General features: G+C 46.2%; 2 protein-coding genes across 2 annotated transcripts; one reads left to right on the top strand and one right to left on the bottom strand.

Annotated features, from left to right (window-relative positions):
* Nucleotides 1-18,993, top strand: Kpol_433p1 (uncharacterized protein; the record flags this gene model as incomplete). The annotated part of the gene is made up of 1 exon (XM_001642719.1): nt 1-18,993. A coding segment is annotated over one exon (18,993 nt), but the record flags the coding sequence as incomplete, so codon positions are not given.
* A 2,340-nt stretch (nt 18,994-21,333) lies between these two features.
* On the bottom strand, nt 21,334-23,589 carry Kpol_433p2 (uncharacterized protein; the record flags this gene model as incomplete). Its single annotated transcript, XM_001642720.1, has 1 exon — nt 21,334-23,589. The coding sequence occupies one exon, from the start codon at nt 23,587-23,589 to the stop codon at nt 21,334-21,336; it is 2,256 nt and encodes a 751-aa protein (XP_001642770.1).
* Nucleotides 23,590-23,592: the final 3 nt, after the last annotated feature.

The raw sequence follows: 23,592 nt of genomic DNA on the forward strand, positions 1-23,592 counted from the left end.
GTATCCTCTGGTAGCCACACCGAAACCGATGTCATCTCTTTCTACACCACTACCGACTCTGAAGGTGAAGTCGTTACCACTTCTACCACCTACCCAGTCACCTCTTCTGGTGTTCCAGCTCCAGTCACTACAGTTGTATCCTCTGGTAGCCACACCGAAACCGATGTCATCTCTTTCTACACCACTACCGACTCTGAAGGTGAAGTCGTTACCACTTCTACCACCTACCCAGTCACCTCTTCTGGTGTTCCAGCTCCAGTCACTACAGTTGTATCCTCTGGTAGCCACACCGAAACCGATGTCATCTCTTTCTACACCACTACCGACTCTGAAGGTGAAGTCGTTACCACTTCTACCACCTACCCAGTCACCTCATCAGGTGTTCCAGCTCCAGTCACTACTGTTGTATCCTCTGGTAGCCACACCGAAACTGATGTCATCTCTTTCTACACCACTACCGACTCTGAAGGTGAAGTCGTTACCACTTCTACCACCTACCCAGTCACCTCTTCTGGTGTTCCAGCTCCAGTCACTACTGTTGTATCCTCTGGTAGCCACACCGAAACCGATGTCATCTCTTTCTACACCACTACCGACTCTGAAGGTGAAGTCGTTACCACTTCTACCACCTACCCAGTCACCTCTTCTGGTGTTCCAGCTCCAGTCACTACTGTTGTATCCTCTGGTAGCCACACCGAAACCGACGTCATCTCTTTCTACACCACTACCGACTCTGAAGGTGAAGTCGTTACCACTTCTACCACCTACCCAGTCACCTCATCAGGTGTTCCAGCTCCAGTCACTACTGTTGTATCCTCTGGTAGCCACACCGAAACCGACGTCATCTCTTTCTACACCACTACCGACTCTGAAGGTGAAGTCGTTACCACTTCTACCACCTACCCAGTCACCTCATCAGGTGTTCCAGCTCCAGTCACTACTGTTGTATCCTCTGGTAGCCACACCGAAACCGATGTCATCTCTTTCTACACCACTACCGACTCTGAAGGTGAAGTCGTTACCACTTCTACCACCTACCCAGTCACCTCTTCTGGTGTTCCAGCTCCAGTCACTACTGTTGTATCCTCTGGTAGCCACACCGAAACCGATGTCATCTCTTTCTACACCACTACCGACTCTGAAGGTGAAGTCGTTACCACTTCTACCACCTACCCAGTCACCTCTTCTGGTGTTCCAGCTCCAGTCACTACTGTTGTATCCTCTGGTAGCCACACCGAAACCGATGTCATCTCTTTCTACACCACTACCGACTCTGAAGGTGAAGTCGTTACCACTTCTACCACCTACCCAGTCACCTCTTCTGGTGTTCCAGCTCCAGTCACTACTGTTGTATCCTCTGGTAGCCACACCGAAACCGATGTCATCTCTTTCTACACCACTACCGACTCTGAAGGTGAAGTCGTTACCACTTCTACCACCTACCCAGTCACCTCTTCTGGTGTTCCAGCTCCAGTCACTACTGTTGTATCCTCTGGTAGCCACACCGAAACCGACGTCATCTCTTTCTACACCACTACCGACTCTGAAGGTGAAGTCGTTACCACTTCTACCACCTACCCAGTCACCTCATCAGGTGTTCCAGCTCCAGTCACTACTGTTGTATCCTCTGGTAGCCACACCGAAACCGATGTCATCTCTTTCTACACCACTACCGACTCTGAAGGTGAAGTCGTTACCACTTCTACCACCTACCCAGTCACCTCTTCTGGTGTTCCAGCTCCAGTCACTACTGTTGTATCCTCTGGTAGCCACACCGAAACCGATGTCATCTCTTTCTACACCACTACCGACTCTGAAGGTGAAGTCGTTACCACTTCTACCACCTACCCAGTCACCTCTTCTGGTGTTCCAGCTCCAGTCACTACTGTTGTATCCTCTGGTAGCCACACCGAAACCGACGTCATCTCTTTCTACACCACTACCGACTCTGAAGGTGAAGTCGTTACCACTTCTACCACCTACCCAGTCACCTCATCAGGTGTTCCATCTCCAGTCACTACTGTTGTATCCTCTGGTAGCCACACCGAAACCGATGTCATCTCTTTCTACACCACTACCGACTCTGAAGGTGAAGTCGTTACCACTTCTACCACCTACCCAGTCACCTCATCAGGTGTTCCAGCTCCAGTCACTACTGTTGTATCCTCTGGTAGCCACACCGAAACCGATGTCATCTCTTTCTACACCACTACCGACTCTGAAGGTGAAGTCGTTACCACTTCTACCACCTACCCAGTCACCTCTTCTGGTGTTCCAGCTCCAGTCACTACTGTTGTATCCTCTGGTAGCCACACCGAAACTGATGTCATCTCTTTCTACACCACTACCGACTCTGAAGGTGAAGTCGTTACCACTTCTACCACCTACCCAGTCACCTCTTCTGGTGTTCCAGCTCCAGTCACTACAGTTGTATCCTCTGGTAGCCACACCGAAACCGATGTCATCTCTTTCTACACCACTACCGACTCTGAAGGTGAAGTCGTTACCACTTCTACCACCTACCCAGTCACCTCTTCTGGTGTTCCAGCTCCAGTCACTACTGTTGTATCCTCTGGTAGCCACACCGAAACCGATGTCATCTCTTTCTACACCACTACCGACTCTGAAGGTGAAGTAGTTACCATTTCGACAACATATTTAATTTCTGATGTATGTACTGATGTTAGGATTACTTCGAGTATTAATGCTTCCATTAGTTGTACGTCATTCATTTCGAGCATTTCAAAAATTGCTTCTATTAATGCAGATAAATCTGTTACTATAAGAACTTCCCTATCTTTAGAATCTCTAAGTTTAACTCAAAATACTATTGCCGCTTCTACCACCTACCCAGTCACCTCTTCTGGTGTTCCAGCTCCAGTCACTACAGTTGTATCCTCTGGTAGCCACACCGAAACCGATGTCATCTCTTTCTACACCACTACCGACTCTGAAGGTGAAGTCGTTACCACTTCTACCACCTACCCAGTCACCTCATCAGGTGTTCCAGCTCCAGTCACTACAGTTGTATCCTCTGGTAGCCACACCGAAACCGATGTCGTCTCTTTCTACACCACTACCGACTCTGAAGGTGAAGTCGTTACCACTTCTACCACCTACCCAGTCACCTCATCAGGTGTTCCAGCTCCAGTCACTACTGTTGTATCCTCTGGTAGCCACACCGAAACCGACGTCATCTCTTTCTACACCACTACCGACTCTGAAGGTGAAGTCGTTACCACTTCTACCACCTACCCAGTCACCTCTTCTGGTGTTCCAGCTCCAGTCACTACTGTTGTATCCTCTGGTAGCCACACCGAAACTGATGTAATCTCTTTCTACACCACTACCGACTCTGAAGGTGAAGTCGTTACCACTTCTACCACCTACCCAGTCACCTCTTCTGGTGTTCCAGCTCCAGTCACTACTGTTGTATCCTCTGGTAGCCACACCGAAACCGATGTCATCTCTTTCTACACCACTACCGACTCTGAAGGTGAAGTCGTTACCACTTCTACCACCTACCCAGTCACCTCATCAGGTGTTCCAGCTCCAGTCACTACTGTTGTATCCTCTGGTAGCCACACCGAAACCGATGTCATCTCTTTCTACACCACTACCGACTCTGAAGGTGAAGTCGTTACCACTTCTACCACCTACCCAGTCACCTCTTCTGGTGTTCCAGCTCCAGTCACTACTGTTGTATCCTCTGGTAGCCACACCGAAACCGACGTCATCTCTTTCTACACCACTACCGACTCTGAAGGTGAAGTCGTTACCACTTCTACCACCTACCCAGTCACCTCATCAGGTGTTCCAGCTCCAGTCACTACTGTTGTATCCTCTGGTAGCCACACCGAAACTGATGTCATCTCTTTCTACACCACTACCGACTCTGAAGGTGAAGTCGTTACCACTTCTACCACCTACCCAGTCACCTCTTCTGGTGTTCCAGCTCCAGTCACTACTGTCGTATCCTCTGGTAGCCACACCGAAACCGACGTCATCTCTTTCTACACCACTACCGACTCTGAAGGTGAAGTCGTTACCACTTCTACCACCTACCCAGTCACCTCATCAGGTGTTCCAGCTCCAGTCACTACTGTTGTATCCTCTGGTAGCCACACCGAAACCGATGTCATCTCTTTCTACACCACTACCGACTCTGAAGGTGAAGTCGTTACCACTTCTACCACCTACCCAGTCACCTCTTCTGGTGTTCCAGCTCCAGTCACTACTGTTGTATCCTCTGGTAGCCACACCGAAACCGACGTCATCTCTTTCTACACCACTACCGACTCTGAAGGTGAAGTCGTTACCACTTCTACCACCTACCCAGTCACCTCTTCTGGTGTTCCAGCTCCAGTCACTACTGTTGTATCCTCTGGTAGCCACACCGAAACCGATGTCATCTCTTTCTACACCACTACCGACTCTGAAGGTGAAGTCGTTACCACTTCTACCACCTACCCAGTCACCTCTTCTGGTGTTCCAGCTCCAGTCACTACTGTTGTATCCTCTGGTAGCCACACCGAAACCGATGTCATCTCTTTCTACACCACTACCGACTCTGAAGGTGAAGTCGTTACCACTTCTACCACCTACCCAGTCACCTCTTCTGGTGTTCCAGCTCCAGTCACTACTGTTGTATCCTCTGGTAGCCACACCGAAACTGATGTCATCTCTTTCTACACCACTACCGACTCTGAAGGTGAAGTCGTTACCACTTCTACCACCTACCCAGTCACCTCTTCTGGTGTTCCAGCTCCAGTCACTACTGTCGTATCCTCTGGTAGCCACACCGAAACCGATGTCATCTCTTTCTACACCACTACCGACTCTGAAGGTGAAGTCGTTACCACTTCTACCACCTACCCAGTCACCTCTTCTGGTGTTCCAGCTCCAGTCACTACTGTTGTATCCTCTGGTAGCCACACCGAAACCGATGTCATCTCTTTCTACACCACTACCGACTCTGAAGGTGAAGTCGTTACCACTTCTACCACCTACCCAGTCACCTCATCAGGTGTTCCAGCTCCAGTCACTACTGTTGTATCCTCTGGTAGCCACACCGAAACCGATGTCATCTCTTTCTACACCACTACCGACTCTGAAGGTGAAGTCGTTACCACTTCTACCACCTACCCAGTCACCTCTTCTGGTGTTCCAGCTCCAGTCACTACTGTTGTATCCTCTGGTAGCCACACCGAAACCGATGTCATCTCTTTCTACACCACTACCGACTCTGAAGGTGAAGTCGTTACCACTTCTACCACCTACCCAGTCACCTCTTCTGGTGTTCCAGCTCCAGTCACTACTGTTGTATCCTCTGGTAGCCACACCGAAACCGACGTCATCTCTTTCTACACCACTACCGACTCTGAAGGTGAAGTCGTTACCACTTCTACCACCTACCCAGTCACCTCATCAGGTGTTCCAGCTCCAGTCACTACTGTTGTATCCTCTGGTAGCCACACCGAAACCGATGTCATCTCTTTCTACACCACTACCGACTCTGAAGGTGAAGTCGTTACCACTTCTACCACCTACCCAGTCACCTCTTCTGGTGTTCCAGCTCCAGTCACTACTGTTGTATCCTCTGGTAGCCACACCGAAACTGATGTCATCTCTTTCTACACCACTACCGACTCTGAAGGTGAAGTCGTTACCACTTCTACCACCTACCCAGTCACCTCTTCTGGTGTTCCAGCTCCAGTCACTACTGTCGTATCCTCTGGTAGCCACACCGAAACCGATGTCATCTCTTTCTACACCACTACCGACTCTGAAGGTGAAGTCGTTACCACTTCTACCACCTACCCAGTCACCTCTTCTGGTGTTCCAGCTCCAGTCACTACAGTTGTATCCTCTGGTAGCCACACCGAAACCGATGTCATCTCTTTCTACACCACTACCGACTCTGAAGGTGAAGTCGTTACCACTTCTACCACCTACCCAGTCACCTCTTCTGGTGTTCCAGCTCCAGTCACTACAGTTGTATCCTCTGGTAGCCACACCGAAACCGATGTCATCTCTTTCTACACCACTACCGACTCTGAAGGTGAAGTCGTTACCACTTCTACCACCTACCCAGTCACCTCATCAGGTGTTCCAGCTCCAGTCACTACTGTTGTATCCTCTGGTAGCCACACCGAAACTGATGTCATCTCTTTCTACACCACTACCGACTCTGAAGGTGAAGTCGTTACCACTTCTACCACCTACCCAGTCACCTCTTCTGGTGTTCCAGCTCCAGTCACTACTGTTGTATCCTCTGGTAGCCACACCGAAACCGATGTCATCTCTTTCTACACCACTACCGACTCTGAAGGTGAAGTCGTTACCACTTCTACCACCTACCCAGTCACCTCTTCTGGTGTTCCAGCTCCAGTCACTACTGTTGTATCCTCTGGTAGCCACACCGAAACCGACGTCATCTCTTTCTACACCACTACCGACTCTGAAGGTGAAGTCGTTACCACTTCTACCACCTACCCAGTCACCTCTTCTGGTGTTCCAGCTCCAGTCACTACTGTTGTATCCTCTGGTAGCCACACCGAAACCGATGTCATCTCTTTCTACACCACTACCGACTCTGAAGGTGAAGTCGTTACCACTTCTACCACCTACCCAGTCACCTCTTCTGGTGTTCCAGCTCCAGTCACTACTGTTGTATCCTCTGGTAGCCACACCGAAACCGACGTCATCTCTTTCTACACCACTACCGACTCTGAAGGTGAAGTCGTTACCACTTCTACCACCTACCCAGTCACCTCTTCTGGTGTTCCAGCTCCAGTCACTACTGTTGTATCCTCTGGTAGCCACACCGAAACCGATGTCATCTCTTTCTACACCACTACCGACTCTGAAGGTGAAGTCGTTACCACTTCTACCACCTACCCAGTCACCTCTTCTGGTGTTCCAGCTCCAGTCACTACAGTTGTATCCTCTGGTAGCCACACCGAAACTGATGTAATCTCTTTCTACACCACTACCGACTCTGAAGGTGAAGTCGTTACCACTTCTACCACCTACCCAGTCACCTCTTCTGGTGTTCCAGCTCCAGTCACTACTGTTGTATCCTCTGGTAGCCACACCGAAACCGACGTCATCTCTTTCTACACCACTACCGACTCTGAAGGTGAAGTCGTTACCACTTCTACCACCTACCCAGTCACCTCTTCTGGTGTTCCAGCTCCAGTCACTACTGTTGTATCCTCTGGTAGCCACACCGAAACCGATGTCATCTCTTTCTACACCACTACCGACTCTGAAGGTGAAGTCGTTACCACTTCTACCACCTACCCAGTCACCTCATCAGGTGTTCCAGCTCCAGTCACTACTGTTGTATCCTCTGGTAGCCACACCGAAACCGACGTCATCTCTTTCTACACCACTACCGACTCTGAAGGTGAAGTCGTTACCACTTCTACCACCTACCCAGTCACCTCTTCTGGTGTTCCAGCTCCAGTCACTACTGTTGTATCCTCTGGTAGCCACACCGAAACCGATGTCATCTCTTTCTACACCACTACCGACTCTGAAGGTGAAGTCGTTACCACTTCTACCACCTACCCAGTCACCTCTTCTGGTGTTCCAGCTCCAGTCACTACTGTTGTATCCTCTGGTAGCCACACCGAAACCGATGTCATCTCTTTCTACACCACTACCGACTCTGAAGGTGAAGTCGTTACCACTTCTACCACCTACCCAGTCACCTCATCAGGTGTTCCAGCTCCAGTCACTACTGTTGTATCCTCTGGTAGCCACACCGAAACCGATGTCATCTCTTTCTACACCACTACCGACTCTGAAGGTGAAGTCGTTACCACTTCTACCACCTACCCAGTCACCTCATCAGGTGTTCCAGCTCCAGTCACTACTGTTGTATCCTCTGGTAGCCACACCGAAACCGATGTCATCTCTTTCTACACCACTACCGACTCTGAAGGTGAAGTCGTTACCACTTCTACCACCTACCCAGTCACCTCTTCTGGTGTTCCAGCTCCAGTCACTACAGTTGTATCCTCTGGTAGCCACACCGAAACCGATGTCATCTCTTTCTACACCACTACCGACTCTGAAGGTGAAGTCGTTACCACTTCTACCACCTACCCAGTCACCTCATCAGGTGTTCCAGCTCCAGTCACTACTGTTGTATCCTCTGGTAGCCACACCGAAACCGATGTCATCTCTTTCTACACCACTACCGACTCTGAAGGTGAAGTCGTTACCACTTCTACCACCTACCCAGTCACCTCTTCTGGTGTTCCAGCTCCAGTCACTACTGTTGTATCCTCTGGTAGCCACACCGAAACCGACGTCATCTCTTTCTACACCACTACCGACTCTGAAGGTGAAGTCGTTACCACTTCTACCACCTACCCAGTCACCTCATCAGGTGTTCCAGCTCCAGTCACTACTGTTGTATCCTCTGGTAGCCACACCGAAACTGATGTCATCTCTTTCTACACCACTACCGACTCTGAAGGTGAAGTCGTTACCACTTCTACCACCTACCCAGTCACCTCATCAGGTGTTCCAGCTCCAGTCACTACTGTTGTATCCTCTGGTAGCCACACCGAAACCGATGTCATCTCTTTCTACACCACTACCGACTCTGAAGGTGAAGTCGTTACCACTTCTACCACCTACCCAGTCACCTCATCAGGTGTTCCAGCTCCAGTCACTACTGTTGTATCCTCTGGTAGCTACACCGAAACCGACGTCATCTCTTTCTACACCACTACCGACTCTGAAGGTGAAGTCGTTACCACTTCTACCACCTACCCAGTCACCTCATCAGGTGTTCCAGCTCCAGTCACTACTGTTGTATCCTCTGGTAGCCACACCGAAACCGACGTCATCTCTTTCTACACCACTACCGACTCTGAAGGTGAAGTCGTTACCACTTCTACCACCTACCCAGTCACCTCTTCTGGTGTTCCAGCTCCAGTCACTACTGTTGTATCCTCTGGTAGCCACACCGAAACCGATGTCATCTCTTTCTACACCACTACCGACTCTGAAGGTGAAGTCGTTACCACTTCTACCACCTACCCAGTCACCTCATCAGGTGTTCCAGCTCCAGTCACTACTGTTGTATCCTCTGGTAGCCACACCGAAACCGACGTCATCTCTTTCTACACCACTACCGACTCTGAAGGTGAAGTCGTTACCACTTCTACCACCTACCCAGTCACCTCTTCTGGTGTTCCAGCTCCAGTCACTACTGTTGTATCCTCTGGTAGCCACACCGAAACCGACGTCATCTCTTTCTACACCACTACCGACTCTGAAGGTGAAGTCGTTACCACTTCTACCACCTACCCAGTCACCTCATCAGGTGTTCCAGCTCCAGTCACTACTGTTGTATCCTCTGGTAGCCACACCGAAACCGATGTCATCTCTTTCTACACCACTACCGACTCTGAAGGTGAAGTCGTTACCACTTCTACCACCTACCCAGTCACCTCTTCTGGTGTTCCAGCTCCAGTCACTACTGTTGTATCCTCTGGTAGCCACACCGAAACCGATGTCATCTCTTTCTACACCACTACCGACTCTGAAGGTGAAGTCGTTACCACTTCTACCACCTACCCAGTCACCTCTTCTGGTGTTCCAGCTCCAGTCACTACTGTTGTATCCTCTGGTAGCCACACCGAAACCGATGTCATCTCTTTCTACACCACTACCGACTCTGAAGGTGAAGTCGTTACCACTTCTACCACCTACCCAGTCACCTCTTCTGGTGTTCCAGCTCCAGTCACTACTGTTGTATCCTCTGGTAGCCACACCGAAACCGATGTCATCTCTTTCTACACCACTACCGACTCTGAAGGTGAAGTCGTTACCACTTCTACCACCTACCCAGTCACCTCTTCTGGTGTTCCAGCTCCAGTCACTACTGTTGTATCCTCTGGTAGCCACACCGAAACCGACGTCATCTCTTTCTACACCACTACCGACTCTGAAGGTGAAGTCGTTACCACTTCTACCACCTACCCAGTCACTTCTTCTGGTGTTCCAGCTCCAGTCACTACTGTTGTATCCTCTGGTAGCCACACCGAAACCGATGTCATCTCTTACTACACCACTACCGACTCTGAAGGTGAATTAGTTACCACTTCTACCACCTACCCAGTCACTTCTTCTGGTGTTCCAGCTCCAGTCACCACCACTATCACTTCTGGCAGCCACACTGAAACCGATGTCATCTCTTACTACACCACTACCGACTCTGAAGGTGAATTAGTTACCACTTCTACCACCTACCCAGTCACTTCTTCTGGTGTTCCAGCTCCAGTCACCACCACTATCACTTCTGGCAGCCACACTGAAACCGATGTCATCTCTTACTACACCACTACCGACTCTGAAGGTGAATTAGTTACCACTTCTACCACCTACCCAGTCACTTCTTCTGGTGTTCCAGCTCCAGTCACCACCACTATCACTTCTGGCAGCCACACTGAAACCGATGTCATCTCTTACTACACCACTACCGACTCTGAAGGTGAATTAGTTACCACTTCTACCACCTACCCAGTCACTTCTTCTGGTGTTCCAGCTCCAGTCACCACCACTATCACTTCTGGCAGCCACACTGAAACCGATGTCATCTCTTACTACACCACTACCGACTCTGAAGGTGAATTAGTTACCACTTCTACCACCTACCCAGTCACTTCTTCTGGTGTTCCAGCTCCAGTCACCACCACTATCACTTCTGGCAGCCACACTGAAACCGATGTCATCTCTTACTACACCACTACCGACTCTGAAGGTGAATTAGTTACCACTTCTACCACCTACCCAGTCACTTCTTCTGGTGTTCCAGCTCCAGTCACCACCACTATCACTTCTGGTAGCCACACTGAAACCGATGTCATCTCTTACTACACCACTACCGACTCCGAAGGTGAATTAGTTACCACTTCTACCACCTACCCAGTCACTTCTTCTGGTGTTCCAGCTCCAGTCACCACCACTATCACTTCTGGTAGCCACACTGAAACCGATGTCATCTCTTACTACACCACTACCGACTCTGAAGGTGAATTAGTTACCACTTCTACCACCTACCCAGTCACTTCTTCTGGTGTTCCAGCTCCAGTCACCACCACTATCACTTCTGGCAGCCACACTGAAACCGATGTCATCTCTTACTACACCACTACCGACTCCGAAGGTGAATTAGTTACCACTTCTACCACCTACCCAGTCACTTCTTCTGGTGTTCCAGCTCCAGTCACCACCACTATCACTTCTGGCAGCCACACTGAAACCGATGTCATCTCTTACTACACCACTACCGACTCTGAAGGTGAATTAGTTACCACTTCTACCACCTACCCAGTCACTTCTTCTGGTGTTCCAGCTCCAGTCACCACCACTATCACTTCTGGCAGCCACACTGAAACCGATGTCATCTCTTACTACACCACTACCGACTCCGAAGGTGAATTAGTTACCACTTCTACCACCTACCCAGTCACTTCTTCTGGTGTTCCAGCTCCAGTCACCACCACTATCACTTCTGGTAGCCACACTGAAACCGATGTCATCTCTTACTACACCACTACCGACTCTGAAGGTGAATTAGTTACCACTTCTACCACCTACCCAGTCACTTCTTCTGGTGTTCCAGCTCCAGTCACCACCACTATCACTTCTGGCAGCCACACTGAAACCGATGTCATCTCTTACTACACCACTACCGACTCTGAAGGTGAATTAGTTACCACTTCTACCACCTACCCAGTCACTTCTTCTGGTGTTCCAGCTCCAGTCACCACCACTATCACTTCTGGCAGCCACACTGAAACCGATGTCATCTCTTACTACACCACTACCGACTCCGAAGGTGAATTAGTTACCACTTCTACCACCTACCCAGTCACTTCTTCTGGTGTTCCAGCTCCAGTCACCACCACTATCACTTCTGGCAGCCACACTGAAACCGATGTCATCTCTTACTACACCACTACCGACTCTGAAGGTGAATTAGTTACCACTTCTACCACCTACCCAGTCACTTCTTCTGGTGTTCCAGCTCCAGTCACCACCACTATCACTTCTGGCAGCCACACTGAAACCGATGTCATCTCTTACTACACCACTACCGACTCTGAAGGTGAATTAGTTACCACTTCTACCACCTACCCAGTCACTTCTTCTGGTGTTCCAGCTCCAGTCACCACCACTATCACTTCTGGCAGCCACACTGAAACCGATGTCATCTCTTACTACACCACTACCGACTCTGAAGGTGAATTAGTTACCACTTCTACCACCTACCCAGTCACTTCTTCTGGTGTTCCAGCTCCAGTCACCACCACTATCACTTCTGGCAGCCACACTGAAACCGATGTCATCTCTTACTACACCACTACCGACTCTGAAGGTGAATTAGTTACCACTTCTACCACCTACCCAGTCACTTCTTCTGGTGTTCCAGCTCCAGTCACCACCACTATCACTTCTGGCAGCCACACTGAAACCGATGTCATCTCTTACTACACCACTACCGACTCCGAAGGTGAATTAGTTACCACTTCTACCACCTACCCAGTCACTTCTTCTGGTGTTCCAGCTCCAGTCACCACCACTATCACTTCTGGCAGCCACACTGAAACCGATGTCATCTCTTACTACACCACTACCGACTCTGAAGGTGAATTAGTTACCACTTCTACCACCTACCCAGTCACTTCTTCTGGTGTTCCAGCTCCAGTCACCACCACTATCACTTCTGGCAGCCACACTGAAACCGATGTCATCTCTTACTACACCACTACCGACTCTGAAGGTGAATTAGTTACCACTTCTACCACCTACCCAGTCACTTCTTCTGGTGTTCCAGCTCCAGTCACCACCACTATCACTTCTGGTAGCCACACTGAAACCGATGTCATCTCTTACTACACCACTACCGACTCTGAAGGTGAATTAGTTACCACTTCTACCACCTACCCAGTCACTTCTTCTGGTGTTCCAGCTCCAGTCACCACCACTATCACTTCTGGCAGCCACACTGAAACCGATGTCATCTCTTACTACACCACTACCGACTCCGAAGGTGAATTAGTTACCACTTCTACCACCTACCCAGTCACTTCTTCTGGTGTTCCAGCTCCAGTCACCACCACTATCACTTCTGGCAGCCACACTGAAACCGATGTCATCTCTTACTACACCACTACCGACTCCGAAGGTGAATTAGTTACCACTTCTACCACCTACCCAGTCACTTCTTCTGGTGTTCCAGCTCCAGTCACCACCACTATCACTTCTGGCAGCCACACTGAAACCGATGTCATCTCTTACTACACCACTACCGACTCTGAAGGTGAATTAGTTACCACTTCTACCACCTACCCAGTCACTTCTTCTGGTGTTCCAGCTCCAGTCACCACCACTATTACTTCTGGCAGCCACACTGAAACCGATGTCATCTCTTACTACACCACTACCGACTCCGAAGGTGAATTAGTTACCACTTCTACCACCTACCCAGTCACTTCTTCTGGTGTTCCAGCTCCAGTCACCACCACTATCACTTCTGGCAGCCACACTGAAACCGATGTCATCTCTTACTACACCACTACCGACTCTGAAGGTGAATTAGTTACCACTTCTACCACCTACCCAGTCACTTCTTCTGGTGTTCCAGCTCCAGTCACCACCACTATCACTTCTGGCAGCCACACTGAAACCGATGTCATCTCTTACTACACCACTACCGACTCTGAAGGTGAATTAGTTACCACTTCTACCACCTACCCAGTCACTTCTTCTGGTGTTCCAGCTCCAGTCACCACCACTATCACTTCTGGCAGCCACACTGAAACCGATGTCATCTCTTACTACACCACTACCGACTCTGAAGGTGAATTAGTTACCACTTCTACCACCTACCCAGTCACTTCTTCTGGTGTTCCAGCTCCAGTCACCACCACTATTACTTCTGGCAGCCACACTGAAACCGATGTCATCTCTTACTACACCACTACCGACTCTGAAGGTGAATTAGTTACCACTTCTACCACCTACCCAGTCACTTCTTCTGGTGTTCCAGCTCCAGTCACCACCACTATCACTTCTGGCAGCCACACTGAAACCGATGTCATCTCTTACTACACCACTACCGACTCTGAAGGTGAATTAGTTACCACTTCTACCACCTACCCAGTCACTTCTTCTGGTGTTCCAGCTCCAGTCACCACCACTATCACTTCTGGCAGCCACACTGAAACCGATGTCATCTCTTACTACACCACTACCGACTCTGAAGGTGAATTAGTTACCACTTCTACCACCTACCCAGTCACTTCTTCTGGTGTTCCAGCTCCAGTCACCACCACTATCACTTCTGGTAGCCACACTGAAACCGATGTCATCTCTTACTACACCACTACCGACTCCGAAGGTGAATTAGTTACCACTTCTACCACCTACCCAGTCACTTCTTCTGGTGTTCCAGCTCCAGTCACCACCACTATCACTTCTGGTAGCCACACTGAAACCGATGTCATCTCTTACTACACCACTACCGACTCTGAAGGTGAATTAGTTACCACTTCTACCACCTACCCAGTCACTTCTTCTGGTGTTCCAGCTCCAGTCACCACCACTATCACTTCTGGCAGCCACACTGAAACCGATGTCATCTCTTACTACACCACTACCGACTCCGAAGGTGAATTAGTTACCACTTCTACCACCTACCCAGTCACTTCTTCTGGTGTTCCAGCTCCAGTCACCACCACTATCACTTCTGGCAGCCACACTGAAACCGATGTCATCTCTTACTACACCACTACCGACTCTGAAGGTGAATTAGTTACCACTTCTACCACCTACCCAGTCACTTCTTCTGGTGTTCCAGCTCCAGTCACCACCACTATCACTTCTGGTAGCCACACTGAAACCGATGTCATCTCTTACTACACCACTACCGACTCCGAAGGTGAATTAGTTACCACTTCTACCACCTACCCAGTCACTTCTTCTGGTGTTCCAGCTCCAGTCACCACCACTATCACTTCTGGCAGCCACACTGAAACCGATGTCATCTCTTACTACACCACTACCGACTCTGAAGGTGAATTAGTTACCACTTCTACCACCTACCCAGTCACTTCTTCTGGTGTTCCAGCTCCAGTCACCACCACTATCACTTCTGGCAGCCACACTGAAACCGATGTCATCTCTTACTACACCACTACCGACTCTGAAGGTGAATTAGTTACCACTTCTACCACCTACCCAGTCACTTCTTCTGGTGTTCCAGCTCCAGTCACCACCACTATCACTTCTGGTAGCCACACTGAAACCGATGTCATCTCTTACTACACCACTACCGACTCTGAAGGTGAATTAGTTACCACTTCTACCACCTACCCAGTCACTTCTTCTGGTGTTCCAGCTCCAGTCACCACCACTATCACTTCTGGTAGCCACACTGAAACCGATGTCATCTCTTACTACACCACTACCGACTCTGAAGGTGAATTAGTTACCACTTCTACCACCTACCCAGTCACTTCTTCTGGTGTTCCAGCTCCAGTCACCACCACTATCACTTCTGGCAGCCACACTGAAACCGATGTCATCTCTTACTACACCACTACCGACTCTGAAGGTGAATTAGTTACCACTTCTACCACCTACCCAGTCACTTCTTCTGGTGTTCCAGCTCCAGTCACCACCACTATCACTTCTGGCAGCCACACTGAAACCGATGTCATCTCTTACTACACCACTACCGACTCCGAAGGTGAATTAGTTACCACTTCTACCACCTACCCAGTCACTTCTTCTGGTGTTCCAGCTCCAGTCACCACCACTATCACTTCTGGTAGCCACACTGAAACCGATGTCATCTCTTACTACACCACTACCGACTCTGAAGGTGAATTAGTTACTACTTCTACCACCTACCCAGTCACTTCTTCTGGTGTTCCAGCTCCAGTCACCACCACTATCACTTCTGGTAGCCACACTGAAACCGATGTCATCTCTTACTACACCACTACCGACTCTGAAGGTGAATTAGTTACCACTTCTACCACCTACCCAGTCACTTCTTCTGGTGTTCCAGCTCCAGTCACCACCACTATCACTTCTGGCAGCCACACTGAAACCGATGTCATCTCTTACTACACCACTACCGACTCTGAAGGTGAATTAGTTACCACTTCTACCACCTACCCAGTCACTTCTTCTGGTGTTCCAGCTCCAGTCACCACCACTATTACTTCTGGCAGCCACACTGAAACCGATGTCATCTCTTACTACACCACTACCGACTCTGAAGGTGAATTAGTTACCACTTCTACCACCTACCCAGTCACTTCTTCTGGTGTTCCAGCTCCAGTCACCACCACTATTACTTCTGGCAGCCACACTGAAACCGATGTCATCTCTTACTACACCACTACCGACTCCGAAGGTGAATTAGTTACCACTTCTACCACCTACCCAGTCACTTCTTCTGGTGTTCCAGCTCCAGTCACCACCACTATCACTTCTGGCAGCCACACTGAAACCGATGTCATCTCTTACTACACCACTACCGACTCCGAAGGTGAATTAGTTACCACTTCTACCACCTACCCAGTCACTTCTTCTGGTGTTCCAGCTCCAGTCACCACCACTATCACTTCTGGCAGCCACACTGAAACCGATGTCATCTCTTACTACACCACTACCGACTCCGAAGGTGAATTAGTTACCACTTCTACCACCTACCCAGTCACTTCTTCTGGTGTTCCAGCTCCAGTCACCACCACTATTACTTCTGGCAGCCACACTGAAACCGATGTCATCTCTTACTACACCACTACCGACTCTGAAGGTGAATTAGTTACCACTTCTACCACCTACCCAGTCACTTCTTCTGGTGTTCCAGCTCCAGTCACCACCACTATCACTTCTGGCAGCCACACTGAAACCGATGTCATCTCTTACTACACCACTACCGACTCTGAAGGTGAATTAGTTACCACTTCTACCACCTACCCAGTCACTTCTTCTGGTGTTCCAGCTCCAGTCACCACCACTATCACTTCTGGCAGCCACACTGAAACCGATGTCATCTCTTACTACACCACTACCGACTCTGAAGGTGAATTAGTTACCACTTCTACCACCTACCCAGTCACTTCTTCTGGTGTTCCAGCTCCAGTCACCACCACTATCACTTCTGGTAGCCACACTGAAACCGATGTCATCTCTTACTACACCACTACCGACTCTGAAGGTGAATTAGTTACCACTTCTACCACCTACCCAGTCACTTCTTCTGGTGTTCCAGCTCCAGTCACCACCACTATCACTTCTGGCAGCCACACTGAAACCGATGTCATCTCTTACTACACCACTACCGACTCTGAAGGTGAATTAGTTACCACTTCTACCACCTACCCAGTCACTTCTTCTGGTGTTCCAGCTCCAGTCACCACCACTATCACTTCTGGTAGCCACACTGAAACCGATGTCATCTCTTACTACACCACTACCGACTCCGAAGGTGAATTAGTTACCACTTCTACCACCTACCCAGTCACTTCTTCTGGTGTTCCAGCTCCAGTCACCACCACTATCACTTCTGGTAGCCACACTGAAACCGATGTCATCTCTTACTACACCACTACCGACTCTGAAGGTGAATTAGTTACCACTTCTACCACCTACCCAGTCACTTCTTCTGGTGTTCCAGCTCCAGTCACCACCACTATCACTTCTGGCAGCCACACTGAAACCGATGTCATCTCTTACTACACCACTACCGACCCTGAAGGTGAATTAGTTACCACTTCTACCACCTACCCAGTCACTTCTTCTGGTGTTCCAGCTCCAGTCACCACCACTATCACTTCTGGCAGCCACACTGAAACCGATGTCATCTCTTACTACACCACTACCGACTCTGAAGGTGAATTAGTTACCACTTCTACCACCTACCCAGTCACTTCTTCTGGTGTTCCAGCTCCAGTCACCACCATTATTACTTCTGGCAGCCACACTGAAACCGATGTCATCTCTTACTACACCACTACCGACTCCGAAGGTGATGTTATTGTTACTAGTAGTGATTTGTTTTCCAATATATTTTCAACAAGAGTTAGTGTCAGTTGTAGTGGTTTCTCTGTTTTCAGATCTATATTGTATTCTGTAAATGGAGATATACTTGTTAGTGTTAGAAACTCCGTTGATTCTTCTGTTACTTCGTCAATGCTTTCAGGTAGTGTTAGTGTTAGTGTTAGCGATAGTATTTCGTATTATACCACTACTGATACAAACGGTAGTATTATTACAATTACTACCACTGTTCCTTGCGAGACGTCCACTGACACCGTGAAACCAACTGAGATTACAAGTCAAGTTACAGTGACAGATTCTTTCGGTAGTATTATTACAATTACTACCACTGTTCCTTGCGAGACGTCCACTGACACCGTGAAACCAACTGAAAATACTACTCATGTCACTACCACCGATTCTGCTGGTCACACAACTGTCATAACTTCTGACATAGCACCAACTCCATCTACTTCTACTGACACTGTGAACCCAACTGAAAATACTACTCATGTCACTACCACCGATTCTGCTGGTCACACAACTGTCATAACTTCTGACATAGCACCAACTCCATCTACTTCCATCAATGTAACTAAATCGACTGACGCCGCTTCTAACACCATTATCCCAACCGGTTCTGATGAAAAATCATCTTCTACATTGTCTGCAAGTGTAACTTCCAATGGGGTTAACACTTCTACGTTATCTTTGTCAAATAGTTCCAAGTCAGCAGAATCGACCGACTTGAGCAATTCAGAAAATGAGAGCCTGACAAGCACATCTTACGTTCCATCAGCTACAGTTGGAATTTCTTCATCTTTCGAAGGCGCAGGTATATCTAATAAGATGAGCAATACGTTGGGTAGTTTCATTGGTATGTTTATTTTAGCAATATTAGTTTAAGATTTCACGATTTCTTAAAAATTTGCAAATTTTTGTTCGTTAGATTATCATATAATCGAGAGACATATAATATAACAGTTTGATTTTATTTGTATATATTAATTTTACTAGAACTTCTGTATTTGAGTGTTTATATACTAATGTTTTACTTTTTTTACTGTCATTATGGTTAAGAATCTTGCATAGTAATAATACTAAGGCATATATATTACCTTAGTACTTGATTGAATCATACTGCAAACAAGAGAATGACTAGTTTCTGTTTAGGCAAAAACTTTTGATAAGATATTTATACTAAATATATATTGTTGTTATTAATTTATATACTGGAGTTTTGAGAGGCATTTGCATTTGGAACAAAGTCTATATTAATCATGATATTCCTCTAAGAATTCGCGAGCGATTCATAATAAAGTTGGCTAGTATATACAAAGTTAGACAAGAAAAATATCAGATTATGTAGTTGTTTAATTAAGATATATGGAAGATAATTCAGTTGCTTACCCAAAAAAAAATTGAGTCTTTAGATAATATACGCCAGATAACATTTGATTTTGTAAATATGGAAATAAATGTCTTTATATCAATTTTATGTGTAAAGAAAAATGTTTGGGACCAAAAATCAAATTTTGATCATCAGGGCATTATACTGTGCCTAAAATGTATCGCTAAAGAGATTAAAAATTTCATACCCAACTGTTTTATAAAGGAAACCTACAATCTAAGGAGGGCATGGTTCCTTACTAGCTATCTGAACACCAAGAAGAGTGGCCATTACAAGTGCCACTTTGTAACATTCAATCTGCTAGTACATTCACATATAGGTAGGAGTATATCTAAGAATTCAGGCTCGTAGCCGACAATATCATAAGGTTTAAAATTGTCACACTATTATTTGCGATTTTTATTGACTATTATGAGCTTCAAACATTAATTATTAGTTAATGGTAAAGATCCCCAATGTAGTTCTTAAAGTTTTGGTATATTTGTTTGCCAAAATGGCACGACAATTAGTAAATATTACGGGGTATATAAAATGGGAAAATTAGGAAATTTTAAGAAAGTAATATATAGTCGCTAACTAGGTATTTAAAGAAGTTTTAAGTAAGTACAAATACAATTATAGAAAAACATATTTGTGATTTGATCAAGTTATTATTATCGATTGCTTTAGAATAGACTTCTAGTTAATCGCCTATTACTTCGATTTAAATATAAGGAATGAAGAGATTTACCTGAGGTGATTCACATTAGAACACAATCAATTATACACTACTAATAATGATTTCCACTACTGAATAATTCCTTCCGTTTGAAATTTAATTAATTTATTTAACTTGGCGTATGCGTATATTATTAATACCACTTACTATAAATCAAAGCTTTCAATCCTTAAAATAACCACAACATAGGTCGATGTAGAGCTCTCTTCTCATGGTACCTTGTCTGGAGAACATTTCTTATAGCCAACTAAGATACATTTTTCAAGTAGTTGAATATTAAGAATATGTTGTCACTAGCCTAACAAAATCACATAAGGGTAAATCATATAATTAACTTAATGGAACTGCGTCATTATGAGATATGATGGATATTCCAACAATTATATGAAGTCTTTGAGGTATTTTATTTATAGTAACTAATATTTAAGTAAGAAGTTATTATATCAATAGTATAGAAAACTTATTAATTATTATCGTAGGCCGAAGTTATTTGATAATCATTTAGCACCATATGGGTGTATTCAGTGTTTAAGATGTGATGAACTATAGGCGGTATTAATTTTGGAAAAGGTTGCCAATTAATAATAGTATAAATTCCAACTTTTGATATTACCTTTTGATAGTTATAAATAAGAGGGCTGGGAATTAATCATTAATATTAAAAATTAAATAAAAAAGTTTGGGAATAGCTGAAATATAAATGGGAGCCCCACTTATATAATTATTATCCGGGTTTCGTTATTTGTAGAAGATATAATATAATATATAATACCGGCCTCTCAAAACTCCAGTATATAAATTAATAATAACAATATATATTTAGTATAAATATCTTATCAAAAGTTTTTGCCTAAACAGAAACTAGTCATTCTCTTGTTTGCAGTATGATTCAATCAAGTACTAAGGTAATATATATGCCTTAGTATTATTACTATGCAAGATTCTTAACCATAATGACAGTAAAAAAAGTAAAACATTAGTATATAAACACTCAAATACAGAAGTTCTAGTAAAATTAATATATACAAATAAAATCAAACTGTTATATTATATGTCTCTCGATTATATGATAATCTAACGAACAAAAATTTGCAAATTTTTAAGAAATCGTGAAATCTTAAACTAATATTGCTAAAATAAACATACCAATGAAACTACCCAACGTATTGCTCATCTTATTAGATATACCTGCGCCTTCGAAAGATGAAGAAATTCCAACTGTAGCTGATGGAACGTAAGATGTGCTTGTCAGGCTCTCATTTTCTGAATTGCTCAAGTCGGTCGATTCTGCTGACTTGGAACTATTTGACAAAGATAACGTAGAAGTGTTAACCCCATTGGAAGTTACACTTGCAGACAATGTAGAAGATGATTTTTCATCAGAACCGGTTGGGATAATGGTGTTAGAAGCGGCGTCAGTCGATTTAGTTACATTGATGGAAGTAGATGGAGTTGGTGCTATGTCAGAAGTTATGACAGTTGTGTGACCAGCAGAATCGGTGGTAGTGACATGAGTAGTATTTTCAGTTGGGTTCACAGTGTCAGTAGAAGTAGATGGAGTTGGTGCTATGTCAGAAGTTATGACAGTTGTGTGACCAGCAGAATCGGTGGTAGTGACATGAGTAGTATTTTCAGTTGGTTTCACGGTGTCAGTGGACGTCTCGCAAGGAACAGTGGTAGTAATTGTAATAATACTACCGAAAGAATCTGTCACTGTAACTTGACTTGTAATCTCAGTTATCTCAGCTGTATTTGATGATTTAATTTGAGATGTATATAATGAAGTGGATATTGTAGAATGATCTTCGTTACTACTAGAAGGAGACCAATTGGAACTCTCAACGATATTAGTGAATGTGAAGTAGTTTGAAGTAGATTTTGATACCAAGGAAGTTCTTGTTGATTCAGATGCATCAGCATTCAAAGAAAACATTTTAGAATCAATAGACGTATATGGTGAACAACTTGAGGCAGTAACAACTACTGAATTGGAAGTTAACACGTGTGAACTAACTGAATTGGAAGTTAACTCTTGTGAACTAACTGGATTTGAAGTTAAATGGTATGAACTAAACGAATCACTTGACAACAGGGTACCTTGAGAAGAAACAGATGAATTGTGGTATACGAATGATGATGAAATACTAATGGAACTGAAACTACCACGCGTTGACTCTGCCTCACTTACGAAATACTCACTACTTGAAGATACGAAACTACCAGCAGAAACGCTTACACTAGAAGAACTAAAAGAATTCAATGGTAATACACTTGAAACAATTGACCTACTAGTCAAAACCTCATCTGATGTATAAGAAACTGGGTAGGTAGTGGTACCGGTGGTAACATTACCTTCAGAGTCGGTGGAAGTGTAAGTAGAAGTAGTCAATTCTTCTTCAGTGGTGTGGGAGACTGGGTAGGTAGTGGTACCGGTGGTAACATTACCTTCAGAGTCGGTGGAAGTGTAAGTAGAAGTAGTCAATTCTTCTTCAGTGGTGTGGGAGACTGGGTAGGTAGTGGTACCGGTGGTAACATTACCTTCAGAGTCGGTGGAAGTGTAAGTAGAAGTAGTCAATTCTTCTTCAGTGGTGTGGGAGACTGGGTAGGTAGTGGTACCGGTGGTAACATTACCTTCAGAGTCGGTGGAAGTGTAAGTAGAAGTAGTCAATTCTTCTTCACTGGTGTGGGAGACTGGGTAGGTAGTGGTACCGGTGGTAACATTACCTTCAGAGTCGGTGGAAGTGTAAGTAGAAGTAGTCAATTCTTCTTCACTGGTGTGGGAGACTGGGTAGGTAGTGGTACCGGTGGTAACATTACCTTCAGAGTCGGTGGAAGTGTAAGTAGAAGTAGTCAATTCTTCTTCACTGGTGTGGGAGACTGGGTAGGTAGTGGTACCGGTGGTAACATTACCTTCAGAGTCGGTGGAAGTGTAAGTAGAAGTAGTCAATTCTTCTTCACTGGTGTGGGAGACTGGGTAGGTAGTGGTACCGGTTGTAACATTACCTTCAGAGTCGGTGGAAGTGTAAGTAGAAGTAGTCAATTCTTCTTCAGTGGTGTGGGAGACTGGGTAGGTAGTGGTACCGGTGGTAACATTACCTTCAGAGTCGGTGGAAGTGTAAGTAGAAGTAGTCAATTCTTCTTCAGTGGTGTGGGAGACTGGGTAGGTGGTAGTACCGGTGGTAACATTACCTTCAGAGTCGGTGGAAGTGTAAGTAGAAGTAGTCAATTCTTCTTCAGTGGTGTGGGAGACTGGGTAGGTAGTGGTACCGGTGGTAACATTACCTTCAGAGTCGGTGGAAGTGTAAGTAGAAGTAGTCAATTCTTCTTCACTGGTGTGGGAGACTGGGTAGGTAGTGGTACCGGGTTGTAACATTAC

Source organism: Vanderwaltozyma polyspora, genomic scaffold, assembly GCF_000150035.1.
Source record: "Vanderwaltozyma polyspora DSM 70294 KpolScaffold433 genomic scaffold, whole genome shotgun sequence".
Classification (NCBI taxonomy): domain Eukaryota; kingdom Fungi; phylum Ascomycota; class Saccharomycetes; order Saccharomycetales; family Saccharomycetaceae; genus Vanderwaltozyma; species Vanderwaltozyma polyspora.